At 44.1% G+C, this 16938-nt stretch overlaps 1 protein-coding gene across 5 annotated transcripts in view; it reads left to right on the top strand.

Annotated features, from left to right (window-relative positions):
- Positions 1-14950, top strand: part of DRC5 (dynein regulatory complex subunit 5) — a 36238-nt gene extending 21288 nt beyond the window's left edge. For 3 of the 5 annotated variants that reach the window (XM_084832446.1, XM_084832430.1, XM_084832437.1), the window contains exons 2-6: positions 5227-5264; positions 6912-7186; positions 9778-10346; positions 11925-12374; positions 14597-14950. In XM_084832446.1, coding sequence (XP_084688572.1) covers positions 7003-7186; positions 9778-10346; positions 11925-12374; positions 14597-14803 — 1410 coding nt within the window. In that variant the 5' untranslated portion in view covers positions 5227-5264; positions 6912-7002 and the 3' untranslated portion in view covers positions 14804-14950. Of the gene's footprint in view, positions 1-5226; positions 5265-6911; positions 7187-9777; positions 10347-11924; positions 12417-14596 lie in introns of all 5 variants that reach the window. The other 2 variants (XM_084832459.1, XM_084832453.1) reach the window with 2 other exon arrangements.
- The last annotated feature ends 1988 nt before the right edge of the window (positions 14951-16938 follow it).

Raw genomic sequence — 16938 nt, 5'->3', positions numbered from 1 at the left:
TGGAACATTCTCCCCAGTGAAGCCCACTTGGTGCCAACATTGCCATGTTTTAAGCACTAGGTTAAGACCTTCCTCTACTCAGCCATTTGGCAGGATATGATAAAGTTTTTAATCAGGTGCTGAGATTTTTTAATTGTTGATTTTTAAAATTGTGTGTGGGTGTGTGTCCTGTCTGTTTATATGTTTGTATGTAAATGGTTTTATATTATGTACAATACTATATTTTAAGGTTTTTAATGTTTGTAAACTGCCCAGAGAGTTTTGGCTATTGGGCGGTATAGAAATATAATGAATGCATGCATGAATGAATGAAATAAGCAGGGGCCAAAGTTACATCCACCAGATCTGCGTCAACTATGAAATCCAAGTCAGCATAGATATGATCAATTTTATCTGCAAAGTATCATGCAAATTGGTCACAGCAGTCTATCACGTGGCCCACCTCCTATTCTTGTGGGCCAGAGCATAATAGGCCTCTGACCACTGGAAAAAGCTCTGCTGCGCAAATCTGTGCAGATGCAATGGTGGCGGAGAAGTGCGCTTTCTTTGCCACCCTCATGCCACAGAGTAGGCTTTCAAATGAGCTCTAGCTCATGTTCGATCGGACCTGTTCTGAGTTTTCTGCTAGTGTCACTCTAGTCAATGCCTCACTCATTTCATTGCCTACAGCACCCTGGAGATCCAGGGGGCTCATTGGGCTCCACTCCATGGGAAAGAATGCTCTGGAGAGATCATGTCAATCACTTGGGCCATTTCTTCATTCCAGAGATCAATGAGGGCTTCGACAGAATTGCCTGCCAACGTGATAGGAAAATCCCCAAGAGCTATCAGAAAACTATCCAGATCCATCAGTCTCCTGGGGCAGAGCATCTTAATAAGCCCTCTGCCCCTCCCAGCAAGTCTAAATGGAAAGTTCCTCTACCCCTAGATCACCATCATCCCATCCTATGCAGAAGACCAGATCTAAAGTGTGCCCTGTCAAATGAGTGGGGCCAGATACTAATTGGGACAGACTCATGGAGATCATGAAGTCCTGAGCCACTCTTTTCAAGGTGGCCTTGGCATGTATGTTGAAGAGTCTCAGCACAACAAGCAGCGGAGACTCTAGCACTAACCTGGAGACCACCTCAGCCAGCTCAAGAAGAGAGACTGTTGAGTACTGACTGGGCAGGTGGTACACCAACAAAATCCCTATTCTGTCCCGAACACCCACCTTCAGATACACAGTCTTGTAACTGGAAGACTGTAGGATGGGGCACCTGGGCAGGGGGACAGAATCATAATAGACCACTGCAACTCCATCTCCCTGCCCCCCAGGTGTTGCTTGTTGCAACATGGAGAACCTATGGGCAAAGCTGGGAGAGATTTACTCCCCCAGTCTCATCCAACCAGGTCTCCATGATATGTATCACAGATAGATCATCCTATGTAATTCAGACCAGAGTGTGCCACAAGCAGAAAGCAGGAGCTACCAAGGAATGGTGGACTAATATGTCCACAGAGTAGTTTGTTTCAAATCACTCAAGCAAGTGGATTTATAGCACACAACATTTATGCACATTCTATTTTAAGCATGGTCTCCATTTTACCGTTATAACAATCCTGTGAGGTAAGTTAGACTGAGAGTCAGTGATTGGCCCAGAGTCACTCGGTGAGCTTCATAGCTTAGTGGGGACTAGAACCTGGATCTCCCAAGTTCCAGTACAACACTCTTAAGTACTACACCACAGTGCCTCGCTTTTGTGCTTGTGTTTAAGTGGGCTTAAACCCATTGAAGTACGCTGGAAAGCCCAAGCAAACCAGCTTTCTAGCACAGCTGGATGCTAAACATTTGGAAATTGATTAGTGTGCAGAAGAGCTTGGCATTGGCTCCCTGTCTCCATAACAGATTTCTGTCATGATAAATGTTTGCCAGGTGCTAGTCTGTTGGTCCTTCTCCTGCAGCCCCCTCCCCCCCGGTCATACACCCTTGCAACAAGGGTGAAAAGATGTCACTGCAGATAGAAGGATGTAGGTGGATTAGGAGAAATTCAATACCATGTGGATTGCCACAAATGTCATTGAAACTTGAGTTGTACATCAGCTTAAATCCAGGATTTATTTTGGCCAGAGGTACCAGGGATTTATTGGATGGAAGACCACAGAAATAGCCCTGGAGTAGTGGAAGTGTATATACAGCAGGGACAGGAAGGAACCTGGGGCACGATTCCAGCTGGTAGTGACCGCTGGATCCTAGATCTTGATGTTTGGTTACTACTGATAAAATTCTGTCAAAATTTCACAGGAAAGCATCACACTTTGCAATAGCTGTTCATACATGTGTGGGTTTTCTTTCTGCGATCACAAAATTGCAGAATCCACAGGGTTTAAGGATATAGCCTGTAATTCACAGGAACTTGGGGTGAGCTGCCTACACAGCAGGACTTGTTCTAGGTCCTGTCTTTCTGAAAGCCACCTGCATATGGCCTGTAAGCTACTCCTAAACTCAGGGGAACTTTAGGAGTGCTGCCCCAAAGAGCTGTAGTCAGAAATAAAAATAAGACAACCCAGTCCATGTGCGGAAAGGCTTTTTCCACTTAAAGTGGCTCTTTGGATTGCAGCCATGGCCTCTATGAAAGAGCCTCTGCAACTAGTATTAGAGGATATAATGAACTGTTCTTCATTTGTAAAAGCTACAGTTTAGTCACAGTTGCTTAATTATTAAGACAAGCTTTTTTTAAGTCAGCAGAGATTTGGTTGAAATCTAAGGCTGGATTCCTGCATTATAGAATATTTAATCATTAAATGTTTATTTTGGTAGAGATGCACCACTAAATATGCAAATTTGTTATATGAAATAACCAATTGCTCACAATAAAAGAACATTAGAATCCTAATATTATTTCTTTATGCAGTTACAATGTTCAAGGTGCCCTACAGAAATAAACTTAGCATTTTTCCCTCTCAGAAACTGCAGCTGCATTGTGGTTCTTTTACTCTTATCCAATAGCCATTTGAACTATTGGGGAGCCATGAAAAGCTTTGGGTTTTAGTGCTTCATGATAACTGGATCTTGTTCTTGCATTCACCACCACTTTTCTGCCATCCATATTCTGGGATTGGTGAAGACTGGAGTGACAAGATGGCAGTAGCGTCATGCTGGTCACAGCAGTCAGAACTGTGGAAGTCCCTATGGTTGAGGAGCAGCAGTGGACTAGCTTGATAATGGAAGGGAGATTCAGGGGTTGTAGCAGGGAGAAACTCCAGTTGTGATGATTTTGTTGGGAAGGTTTTCTGTGTGGCTTTTGGAGCTCGGAACTTTGGCTCCACAATAGTTGATCTCATACCCTCACTAGGATTCACTAGTCAGATGGATTTCATGTCAGTTGGCCCTCAGGCAGCTTTGTCTCATCATTTCTGCAAAGACCAAAGTATCCATTTGTTCTGGCCTTTCCTCATATCTCTAATTCTCCTCCATCATATTAGCCTATTGCTTTCCTATAGCACCTGCTGTTTGCTGTGAATACAGTCAAGGAAGCTTTTGCAAACACATTATCTGCAACGCGGTGTGAATCATTTATCTTTGCTCCTCCAGTTCTTCTTAGCATTTTGCAGATTTCTGCTCTTGCAATTTAGCAGACTGTTTTATCGGCACTACCACAGACAGTTTGTGGGCTGGAAGGATTGTCAAAGCCTGCTGCCTGCTATAAAGGTTTCAAAGACACCAGGGCTTTAGCACACCAAGGGCTGCTGCTTATATATGCTTGAAAATCAAAACTGAGCAGCGTCAAGAAGGGGAAGGAAATAACGAGCTTGATCTCTACAGCAGCACCTGCTTTTCTCTTTGTAATGGGAAAGTACTGTGTAGGATCAAAGTACTATTCCACAGAAGCATGCAGGTTTGTGGCACTGGCTCCCATATGGCTGTAGGCTTCTTTGTAAGAGGTTACCCGTACGTCTCTTGAGGATGAATACTGTGGCAGAGACTAGGAGGATTTCCACCCTCACTTCTCACACCGTAGCGACCCGTGCTGTGCAGTATAAGGAAAGGTATAAGTATAACCATTCAGTTGTACCAGATTATAGGAGCAAACCCAAATATACTCTATCCTAGCCATACCTAAGAGGCTTATTAGTAGAAACAGCAATGCTCAGAACTGTCACATCATGAGCAGGAGAAAAGCTGAAACTAATGTACCATCTCATTTGTATCGACAGCTGTTAGCCATGATGGGAAATGTGCCCTCTTATTTTCAAAGGAAGTCTGGCTGTGGGTACTAGTTGCTAGCAGTGTGGGGGAGGGCTTCATGCTCTGCTTGTGGGCTTCCTGGAAAGATGTGGCTAGCTGCGACTGGAAGCAGGATACTGGATTAGGAGAACCCTGGTCTGCTCCAGCATAGGCAATTATTAATGTCTGTTTTGTTTATCTCCTACAATTCTTTGCATTTGCCTCATGAAGATATTCTTCATTTATATCCAAATCTACCCTGATTTTTTTTAATGGTTACACTCTGCAGTACGGCTATCCCCTACTTCAAAGGTATCCTCTCCAGTCTATGTGTGGACTACACTGTGCTATTATGCCTTTGTATTGGCATTTAGGAGGCCGCTGTGCAAACAGCAGCTTGGGGAATATCTTGTCTGCTAGGAGCTATAGGTTGTGAGAGTGAAATAGGGGAACAGGGTGTGTGGGGGTGGAATAACAGTTTAGTCTGGAGAAAGGAGAGTGGATCAGGACTCCCTGGTTCTGTTCTTAGGTGTTTGGACTTCATATATAATATTTATATATTATATGTCACACATGGTCAGCGTAAATGGGGTTTTTGCACCCTTTTGGTTGCTAAAAGACTGATATTACGATATTGGAAGGATAAAAGCCCACCACCTGTAACGCAATGGACTGAAGACCTAACGACACTGGCAACATTTGAATGACTGGTATATAGGCATAACTTGCAGATGGACATATATGTAACCTAATTTTTCTGCCTCTTTTTCTTTTCTGAATATTGTAATATTTGAAACTGAGGATTTTAGAATATGTTGTTTTTTTGTTCTTTTGTTTTATTATGTTTTCAGTTTTTGTTTTGTTAAAACTCACAATAAAAAATTGGAAAAAATTATAATATTTATTACATCATGTAAACATCTTCCACTCAAACACTTGCTTTTTGAGGCAGAACCATCACTTCATTATGCTTATCCATGTGATTTGCTTATGAATCATTTCCTCTTCATCTTTAATAGATATTTTAGAGCTCAAGAAAAGGAAGGCAAGTTGTGATGTAAGTAGTTTCCAGTACTTAAAACATTCTTACCACAGACGTTAGCCTAGCAAAAGTTAACAGCCCTACTTGTTTGTATGTGCATTGGTGAGCTAATTATTGGTTATATCATGGGTTAAATCAGGGGTGTGGAACCTCAGGCTTGGGGGCAAAATCCAGCCCTCCTCTGGTTCTGGTCTGGCCCTCCAGGGTTCTCCAGACACCCATGCCCCTTGCCCTGTCCCTCCCCTTGGCCCCACCACCTTTCTCCCAACCACTGACTGTTTGGTGGTGTCCTGGATTTTGTGTAGTTTCCCCCACCTCCATTCTAAACATTTAAAAGGCTTCTCCTAAGGCTTAGTTTTTCATTTGTTTTCCTTTTTTCCCCATTTCTATACCGCCCTATAGCCAAAGTTCTCCGGGTGATTCACAACAATTCATAAAAAATACAACATTACAAAATACAAGACATTTTTTGACTGTTACTGACAGTAAAAGCTTTAAGCTAGAATGTGCTGGCATTTTTTAAAATTTTGGGTCCTCTGCCCACCACTGGAACGCGGCCCCTGAGACATTCTCCAAAACTGAATTCAGCCCTTGGGCTGAAAGAGGTTCCCTACTCCTGGTTTAAATGAATGCAGCTGTAAGGGCCTTCCCATGTCCTTTGTAGTGTAATGCTTTACAGCAGAGTGGGGCCTTATTTGAGGTAGGAGGCCAGGTGACCCGCTCAGCCCTCTATGGGCTAAATGATGTCATGGGGTGTCGCCACAGTCCCTGACATCATTTGGTCCCCAACTGAGGACCAGCCTTTGTGCAGGGTTTCCCAGTCAGGGAAGACCCACATGCAGCAAAGCTGCTTTGGCTGAAATGCTGAGTGGATTATCCGCCTGGTGCATCAGTTGGGGGAGGCTTTTCCTGCCCCATATCTTCCTCCATTGGGGAGGATGTGGGGTGGGCAAAACAGCCTGTTCAACCCCCTTCACTAGTTTCAAGGAGCAAAGGCAACTGGACTGGCTTGGCTTTGCCCCAGTTGGGCTTTCTCTAGCCAGAGAAAGCCCAGGCAAATCAAAGCACTCCCTTTGTGTTCAGCTTTGCTGTGTGCAGGCTTTCCCTGACTGGGGAAGGCCTGTGGGTAGTGAAGCCCCGCCCCCCCGAAGTGCTAGGTGGATGATTCATCCAGCACCTCGGCCATGGTGTCTTTGCCTGCCCTGCATCTTCCTGCATTGGAGGAAGTGAAGGGGGCTGAGCTGGTCTGGCTTTGCTTCACGTGAGCTTTTCCCCAGATGGAGTGATGTCTCCCTGGCCAAGGCACCACGCAGAGGATCAGTTCCCCAGTGGCACTTCAGCTGGGGAAATACTTAATGTGTTGCTTCTCCTCCCACTTGTGCGCAGGAGTGATGCACAGGGGAATCCTCACTGTTATCTCTGATCACAGATTGGAGATAACAGCAGGGATTGCTCTCACCACTTCCTCCCCAAGGGTGGGGCTTGGGGTGCTGAGGGGTGTGGCCTGTGGAGAGAGCCCAAGCCTCCAGGCAGGCCAGATGGAGATCTTCCATGGCCTGCATTAGGCCCATGGACTAGAGGTTCTCCATCCCTGCTTTATAACCAATATGTTAGTACCAGGGAGAGACTCTGACTTCCATTTTTTTCTGTAAACTCTTATAGGAGCAGTGGCTGCAGAACTTTATCCAGCCTGCAGAGAACCTTCCTTCCATTCTAATTAAGGGAGAGAGAAACATCACCCTAGCATTACAAAATGCAAGAGCTAGTTTCTGGAGACCCCAATGCAGTCCCTCCCCCAAGCCATGCAACTACAACGAACCCTGCAGCTAACCCCCGGCGAATGCGACGGATTATTGCTGAGGATCCTGAGTGGAGTCTTGCCATAGTGCCACAGCTCTCAGAGCTCTGTATCCAGCACATAATCAACAACTTTGAAAGTAAGGCAGCTGCCAGAGGTGGGCTGGCCTGCTGGGTGGTGGAGGTGGGAAATGCTTCCTTTGGGGATGGTTGTGCCCCAATTATTTTAAAAGCTGTGGTGAGGCCATTTTTGAAAAAACACACATCTCCAACATTGGATCCCACCACGCTTGATAACTATTGGACAGTCTCAAACATTCCTTTTCTGCGCAAGGTCTTGGAGGCAACTCAACTCTGGGTCTTCTTGAATTAAGCTGATTATTTGGATCCTTCCAATGTGGGTTCAGGCTGGGTTTTTGGAATGAATCAGCTTTGGTTGCCTTTGTGAATGACCTACACCAGGCACTAGACAGAGAGAGTGCATCCCTGTTGGTTCTGCTGGACCTCTCAGTGGCATTTGATACCATTGACCATTGTATCCTGGGGCATTTGACCAGTCTGGGACTTGGAGATCTGTAAGCTTCCAATCTTACCTTGCTGAGTGTTCCCAGAAGATGGTGCTGGGGAACTACTGTGCAGCCCGCTGGCTTGTAGGGTCCCCAGGGCTGCATATTATCCTCTGTACTGTTTAACTACATGAAGCCACTGGGAGAGAGCATCTGGAGTTTGGGGGTTGAGTCTCACCACTATGCAGATGATACCCAGCTCTCTCACTCTCTGTCAACTGATGCCAAGGACTCTGTGGAAATCCTGAACATTGCCTGGATGCAGGCATGGATTGGACATGGGTTAACAAGTTGAGGCTTGATACAGACAAGAGAGAGATACTGTTGGTCAGTAGAAAAGCTAATCTGGGATTGGGGGTACAGCCTATTCTGGATGGGGTGGTTCTTCCTCTGAAGGATCAGGTTTGCAGCTTGGGGGTGCTTCTGGATTTGGCATTTCTCCTAGAGCGTCAGGTAGCTGCTGTGGCTAGGAGTATCTTTGCCCAGCTTTGACTAGTATGTCAGTTGGTCCCTCTCATGGAGAAGGTAGATCTGGCCACAGTGATCCTTGCTTTAATCATCTCCCGTTTAGATTATTGTAACATGCTCTATGTGGGGCTGCCCTTGAAGACTGTTTGGAAACTGCTGTTACTGCAAAAGACAATGGCCAGATTGCTTTCTGGTGTGCATTTTGTTGCCCATATTACACTGTTCTTATATCAAGTGCATTGGCTGCGCTTGGGACTAGGATAAATGAAAGTCTGCCTTCTCCCATATGAACTTGCCTATAGTTTAAGATCTTCAGATGCCCTTCTGCATGTTCCACCACCAAGAGAGGTTAGGTTGGTGGGAACACAGACGAGGGCCTTCTCTGTGGCAGCCTCTGGAACTTGCTCCCAATGGAAGTTAAACTGGCCCCTTCTTTGTTTCAGGTGAGCTGTTAAAACTTTTTTTTGTTCTGCGTGGCTTTTTAAACATATTAGCTCTGCACCATTTTTAAGATTCTCTTCTCCTACTAATTCTGCTATGAGTAATGTTTTTAAATTGTTTAAAAATGTTTTTAGATGTTTTAAGTTTAAACTGTAAGTTTCCTTGGAGGCCCTGTTTGGACTGAAAAGCAACTCAAAAGTTTACAAATAAAAATTACATTAAAAAATTAGATCACCCAATGGAATTATTTCTGTGATTGAGGATTGTTTATGTTTGTTTGTTTTTTAAATGCAACTCAGTGGGATGGCTCATTTGAAAATGCCAAGAAATCGTACCCCAAACCAAATAATTCCTCCTGCTGTTAAATAATCAGTTAATTTCATGGCTTTGCCTAGTTTTGAATAATTGTCATTGTTGGGATAGCACAGAGGGGTGTATCTACACTATAGGCTGAAACTGATTTAACAGTTATTCCCTCTTCCTAAGAAATCCTGGGAACTATAGTTCTGTGAGGCAAACTAGGTATCCTTAACAGAATTCTTAGCATCCTCACCAAATTATCATTCCCAAGATTCTTTTGCTAAGAGAGCAATCCTGTGTCCACTAGACAGTGTCTAGAGGGCCATAGAATTTCTTGATTGCCAGGAACTGTGCTCCCCCGCCCCCACCACCTCGTAAGCAACGAAACGGAGCACAGACCGGGCAAATGGGGGCATTCCTGGGGGTGGGGAGGAGACTGTGGAAGCCATTTACATAGAATCATAGGGTTGGAAGGGGCCTACAAGACCATTAAGTCCAACCCCCTGCTCAGTGCAGGAAGACTGATTCTCAGGAGGTCTCCCATCCAAGTACTAACCAGGGCTGACCCTGCTTAGCTGCTGAGATCAGACAAGATCAGGCACATCCAGCCCTTTGCTCGTGTCTGGCTTCCTCTGTGCCATGCAGCCTCCTCACTCCCACTCCAATGCGCCCCAGCTAGACAGCCAAAATCAGTCATCTAGCCACAAAAGCAGGGTGGGCGGAGCGCAGAGGAGAGAATCCCCTTTGTGCTCCACCTGCCTTGCATTGGATAGTTGGGCACCTCTGAATTTGGAGGCGGCTATCCTGATAGGATTGCACCCTAAACTAGTATAAAACCAAGTATAACTGTGTAGTGAATTGATTTTTGTGGCTCTATAAAAAGTAGCAAGCAGGCACCACATTCAGACAGGCTCCACACTTCCCTGTATGTACTAACTTCTCTTCTTTCCAACTAGAGAATCCTATTTTGCATAGCCTTCTTCCTGAGCACCAGAGGAAGGTGCTGGATAAAATCTCCACAAGTCTGCCCCTCACTGTGACTGCCAACCTCATTAGTGATGAAAACTATTGGAAACGGTGCTGCACTGAGAGATGGAGAGTTTGTGATGTGTCCCATTATGGAAACAGCTGGAAACGGATGTTCTTTGAACGTCATTTGGAGAACATCTTGAAGTTTTACATTCCAGACACCACTAGCCCAAACCAAGTCCTGGATATTATCCCACTCTGCAAGGAATATGTCAGGAAACTGGAGATCGACCAGTTCCTTCCACCAGTGAAACTAGATCAGAAAAAGGAAGACGAAGATGTCTCTGATACTGAAAGTGATGCTGGAATAGATGAACCTTCCATGGACCATTTTGATATGAGTATGCTCACTCCAGCACTCTGTCACCTTGAAGAGCTGCACCTATCTTATGGTGTTAAAGATTGTGGCATGAATTTTGAGTGGAATCTTTTTGAGTTCACCTATAGGGACTGCTGCTCATTGGCCAATGCTCTCAAGAAGTGCCCAACACTAAAAGTAATTCTTCCAAGTAGAGTTTTATAAAATTTTGTAACTCTGTGCATAGAATGATAGTTCCTAAACTGATCTATGACATTTAACTGTCTTTTCACTCCAGTAGTTCAGAACGATGTCCATCCTGAACATGAAATCAGTACTCCCATAGCTACAGAGAGCTAATTTTAAGAGTATACTTGCACACCAGTTCCAAATACACAGAAATCGTTGGAGTTTACTGCCAGTATCAGAAGTAGTATGCTTATGCACACCAGTTACTGGGGAACATGGCAAGAGGGTGCTGTTGCACTCAGGTCCTGCTTGTGGGTCTCCCATGGGCAGCTGGTTGGCCAGTGTGTGAACAGAATGCTGGACTAGATGGACCCTTGGTCTGATCCAGCATGGCTCTTCTTATGTTCTTAATGCCATTTATAGGTTGCAACAGAGGCATGGGAGCCACTAGTCTTCATCCTGTGTAGATGGAGCCAGTTGTACAAGTCGTTCCCAACTGGGTAAGGTTTTTATGTGAAAAGCCAGGATGGCTGGCCCTGTCTACATGGTGCTAAGCCTTTAAACATTACAGCAGCACAGCGGGATGAAACCTCAGAAAATAGGCTCTTGTGCCTCTGCTGTAAACAATGAAGAGCACTTAAATCCTGTGGATTTCAGTGGAACGTACTTCCAAGGGCCAAACTAGGCAAAACATGGGCAGTTCACCCCACCCCCGAATTGAATTGCGGTTGCAGTGCTGAGGGAGGGGGCATTTAATTGTATACCTCAGTTCTGTTATCCTGACCTAATCCAGCTGCAATCCAGATTAAGAAAATGCATGGGAGAAAGGGTTAAACCTTCCCACTGCAGCATAACCCCAATCCAACCTGGAGACCCCTAGAGTTCCTTTTAAGAAAAAAAATTGTAGATCCAGTCATGGCTCTCCCTTGACTCATCTGATTTGGCCCTAAATGTGGTTTGCATTAAAACTGCATCTTTAATGTACCTTTTCAACGTGTTTTCTCCAGAATACATATTTCTAGTGTAGACATCAGGGGGGGGGGGGGCTAAATGAGAAAGGCAAGATAGGTGAGGGTCCTTACAGATGGTAAAGCCCTGCTGCTCTTGCAAAAAAAAAAAATAGCATGGGATGAGTGAAAGAACACTCCAGTTCCTCACACACACCCCAAACTACCCTGGGTAGCATACGGGCCCTAGCCCTTTGCTCATGCTGCCTGAGAAAATTGTGTTGTAACTTGCTCTGATGGGTCACCATCCCCCTGGTTTCCAGCTTATTCCACAGAAATCGTTGTGTCTGCTTAGACACAATGGAAAGTCTTTGAATCTAAATTCAAACATATCTGAGAGACCAAGAATAATTAATGGGAGAACTGCTGCCTACAAACCTAGGGAGTTTCAAATGATATCTTGTGGATGCAAATTGAGCAGTTTAGAAGCCTTTTAAGTGGCACTCTAATAACACTTGATGCTTCTGATACATGATTTTTTTCAAAAAGCTTCTAAGGAAATAAACTGCCCAACTTCCCTGGCTTTCAGTGAGAAATTAGTTTTCTCTTTATTGAAGCATGTAATTTTTTTTTGCTGCAGGTCTTCAAACTGTCCCGTAGCAAAGTGGATGACGATAAAGCCCGGACACTGATCCATCATCTGTTAGACCACCCGTCACTGATAGAATTAAACTTATCCCACAATCTGATTGCTGATCGGGGAGCACGAGCCGTTGGCAAGCTGGTTAACCGCAGCAAGATGGTAACCCTAAACCTTTGTGATAACAGGATCCGAGTTCAAGGAGCCCAGGCTATTGCTCATGCCCTGTCCAAGAATTCCACCCTGACATCCTTAAATCTGCGCCTCAACTGCATCGAGGATGAGGGAGGCCAAGCCATTTGCCATGCCCTCTTGGTGAACAGCACAGTGACGACTCTTCACTTGGGCGGGAATGAATTGTCGGAGCCAACGGCCACCCTTTTCTCTCAAGTCCTGGCTCAGAACACAGCTCTGACTCATATCAACCTTTCCTGCAACCACATTGGGCTAGTATGGAGTCCCCTTTTTCAAATGGGAGCATAATACATACATGTGATTAATACATAGCACTTATATAGCAGTTTGGAATGTTCAAAGCATTTTACATACATTGTCTCAGTAATCCTTAAAACAACCTTCCTCAAACTGGTGCCCTCCAGATGTTTGAGACTTCATCTCTCAATAGCCCCAGCCAGAAAGCATAATGGTTAGGAATGCTGAGAGTTGCAACTTGTTCCAGGCTGAGAGTGGATAACTTGTTCCAGGCTGCATAATAAGCTGATAACTGAGCAGGGATTTAGACCCAGGTTCCAAGGTCAAAATCCAGTACTCAGTCCAATGGTCCTTTGGGAATAAGGTTAAATCCATCAATTGTGTTTTTTTGAGAAGTTGGAAACTGTCAGTAAGGTGGGGCTGCAGGTGTTAGGCTTTACCGCTTGGTTTATGTCACAGACTATCCAAGCATACTTCATTCTTTTTTCTTATTCCAGCATGCTTGAAGCAAAATCTTTTCTGGAAACCTTTAATATTTAAAGAGAGTTGTGATCTGATTGAAGAAAGCTTTGAAAAGCCCAATGGGCTTTTCATCAGCAAGTTCATCAGCACATTTTGCCATATCCACTGTTTTCCATTCTGCAGCAGCATGGCAACCACATCGTGCAACTAATGGGTTTAAGAAAATGGGCAAATTTCTGGAGATGTTGCATTTTCCCCAGAAATTATTTTAAATGCTAATGCGAGATTTTCAGACCATTTGAAGGCTAGAGCAGCCTCCCTCCAACCTGCTGCCCTCCACATATGTTTGCCTACAACTCTCATCATCCCCCTCCAGCATCAGCATTCACCAGCATGCTATTGCGTCAGTTCTCAGTCTCTACTATTTCTGACTACATTTGTCACATACTTTAAAAATCTGTCAGGTACCATATGCATCATGATGGTATCACTTAATTCTTGCCATGCCAATATTGTTCCTGCTAGGACCATATAGAGGCATCAGGGGTTGAGGGAGTTAATCCCCCCCCCCCCCGCTTTCCCCTTGTATGCCAAAAACTTGCAGAATTGTCTGCCACATATATCTAGTGTTTCCTAAGCAAATACTCTATCATCTCCTGACACTGTAATGAGGAGGTAGGAAGATGTCACTGTCATAATGACATCTTCATAACTGAGAACATGACACATCATCCATTGTGAGTACTTGTCATTAAGTAGCAGTAGGTTGGTGAATCGGTGACATTAATGGTACACAAATTTGCCATGATGAGCATCCCACTACCTTCCGAGGAGCACCACCAAACCTCAGCACAAAAGGGGCCAGGGCCACTGTCTGCCCTGCTCCTTCTGAGCTTGGAACCTGAAAGGAAAACATAGTGCAGCTGTGCCTGGCTTCAAAGGTATTCCAAACAACGGGGTTGAAAGCCACCTTCCAGGCAAGGGGTTCATCCCTACCTTCATGCTCTGCTGGGGAGGCATTCTGAGCGCCATCAGTTCAGTGCATGTCAGAGATAAAGTGAGATCAAATTTGTGGTCCCCTAGGCAGCAGGGTGTATGAGAGAGGCTTAGGTCTGTGCTATCTTAACTGCCCAGATTTTAGGGAGTTGTTGCCATATGTGCAGCATTACCAATTCAGTACGAGTGAAGACACAATGTTTTCAGAATGCCAAAGGCAGGTTTGCTGCTCTCTAAACAAATCTATGTTTTTCTGCTTGAGGGTGAACTTTTTCTTTTTTAAACCTCTGTAGGTTTTCAGTGTGGTGCACCTGGAAAGGGGAATGTCCTGCTGTGGAGGGTGCCTATTAGCTACTGCAAGAGGGAAATCAACATGCATTTGAAACCCTGAGAGGGGGAACAGCCACTTGGGGAAGCAATTTTAAGCAAGTGACCAGTGGGTTGGGATAAGGATTAAGTGTTCTCTACACTGCCTTTCCCAGTGTGGCTTTCACGGAAAAAAAGGGGGCGGGCTTTCAGGCGTGTTTTTTTTTTACCCATTGGTTTGTAACATGTAGTTTAGCTCTTACCATTCCAGGTTGCTGTCTTTTCTTTTTGTACAAGAAGAAACCACATTTTATTTTTTGAGAGCAGGAGGCATACTCACCCCTTCTCCAGCCTTTCTTAGGCATTAGTTGAAAGCCAGTCAAGGAACTGTGTGGAGTGTGTGCTGCAAACCCAAGAGTTGTTTGTGAGTGTGTACCTTTGTTTGGCCTTCAGCTGAGTCTCATTATTGATTCCAGGATGGAGGGAAGCAGCTGCTGGAAGGCATGACTGATAACAAGACTGTGGTGGAATTTGACCTGAGGCTGGCAGAGGTGGGACAAGAGAGTGAATACCTCATTAACCAGGCCATAAAGACCAACCAGGAACTAGCTCGTCTCAAAAGCCTGCATCATTCAAGTTCTACACATGGCCCACACACTCTGGAAGAAAAAAAAATATCCTGAGGTAGTCCAACATTCCAATATTTTTGTCATCATCTTCACCCATGTCTGATTAAACATCTATTTTTAGTGGAGCATTCTGGTCAGAAGTTATCCCCTTTCTTCCTCAGCTAGGTTTGGGCTCAGCTGGGCTCAAATAAATTTCCCTTCAAATTTTGGTGAAGTCTTTGGTACACCCCAGTTCCCATCCGTTACTGAAACTGAGCTTGTAAGCAAGTCAGAGCACTTGTGACTGAAACAACTGCATTTGTTTAGTCCTGCCTCCATTTCCCACCCCTTCCTCTTTTTCAAATTTTAGACTGCAAACTCTTAGCGCTCTTTAAAACATACACTGCTGTTGCATATAATGTTTTAAAAAGCCATTCTAGTTCGCCCAATCTGCCATTCTGGAAACTGAAACATAATGCTACTGAACAGCATGATAAGCATGACACATAACGTTGCTAAAGAAGGAGACCCAAGTCTGATACACCCCATCAAGATACAGGATTCTTGAACAGTGATGACCTAGTTTGAGTCCCGCTGCCTTAATGTCTACTTGTGCCGTCTAGCCAAACCTTGTTGTTAACAAGAGAAAGCAGGGAGCTATCCACTTGACCCTGCAACTGATGGTGCTGAATCTTGGCAGCAGCTGCAAAGTTTATTGCAGCCCCAAATATTGCAGGCAACCAGATACGTAGCTTGTGCCCCACTGTATACCTACCTTAGCCTGCAATATCAATTCCTGCTTCCCACTTTGTAAAATTTGGGCAGTGAAATGTATTATGCATAAGATGCGGTCAGTCTCTCAGCTTCTAAAGTTGTTGGGAAGGGGATGTGTTACAGACGGATCACAAAACAGTCATGTTCATCTGGGGATTTATTCTAGGTATGTGTAGGAGAAGAGCAGAATATTTGTTCCATCTATTCAATTCTGTAGGAGTATAAATAGTTTTGATAAGTTAACGCATGGTTCTAAGCAAATGAACAACTCATCTAAACCTTGTGACTGGAAAGATGCCCTTACTTTTGCTAGCTGATTGTGGCTTATTGTGAAATGTGGGTTATTGTGAAGCCAGTGACAGAATCTGCTGTGACTTAAATGGCTTCCTGGATGCAATGTGGTTTTGAATTTAAACATCAAAACTTTCTAAGACCCAGTTATGTCTCATGTAGTGCTATCTTTTCTTTCCCCCTGAGGAGTGTGTTGATAATACGGTCAAGTAAAGACTGTTAGGGGGAGTGCAGGCAACGCCCTTGAAAGTGACAGTCATCATGTGCTATGGGAAGATTTTCCTGTTCAGCATCAAAAGATATATCCCTCATCTGACCTCCAAAGTCTCTGCTTTTTCAAGCTTCTTTCTGCAATGGTGAGAAAACTAAGATACATAGCAGTTAAACAGGAAAATAAGGCAGAGGTTCAGAAATTTTTATCTGGCTATTGCTGCAGCTTGGCACACATGGCAATGAAGTCATTTAAATTTTCAGAAGGTGTTTTATTTTATAATTTGAGGTCCTTAGCATGTCTGCTGGGCTTCTTTTCCCAGACCAAGCCTAATTTTTCTAGGAAGAGGTTTGTCCTGAATTCCAAACATCCATGAGTTTTCTTTGTTACACACCCTTTTCTTTCCTCACCTTTAAGATCTGTTCTACATGGCGGAGTTACTATTTATAAACTCAAAATGCTTTTATTTTGATTGCTAAAATTCAACAGACATGCAGTACAGTACTATGCATGTTTACTTGGAAGTAAGTCATACTACTTTTGATGGGACTTACACATTAGTAAGTGTGTTTTGGACTGAAAGGTTAACTTTACAACACTTACCTTTCAAAGCTCCTTGCCATAAAAATTAACTCTTTAATAATTTTGGTGTCACCATTTTTAATTATTAAATTTTTTGTATATGGAACCATGTCATCACTGATCTACACAATTTACTATAAGCAAAATCTCATTCTGATATCTGCTGGTGGTGAAATGGAGAAAATGTTATAGCATGTTCCTCATTGTTGAGGCCCATCCAAGAGGAAGCATGCTAGGCAGTATGAAATACATATAGTTTTACACACCTGTCAAGCTTACTATGAGCATATTTCGATTTATTTCCTGATTTATTTTGTAGGGTCCAAGTGTCTTGCATTATTTGAAATATTAA

Source organism: Heloderma suspectum, chromosome 1 (assembly GCF_057233095.1).
Source record: "Heloderma suspectum isolate Gila_16-S chromosome 1, 16-S_ref, whole genome shotgun sequence".
Lineage (NCBI taxonomy): Eukaryota > Metazoa > Chordata > Lepidosauria > Squamata > Helodermatidae > Heloderma > Heloderma suspectum.
This window is presented reverse-complemented; position numbering and strand designations above follow the sequence as displayed.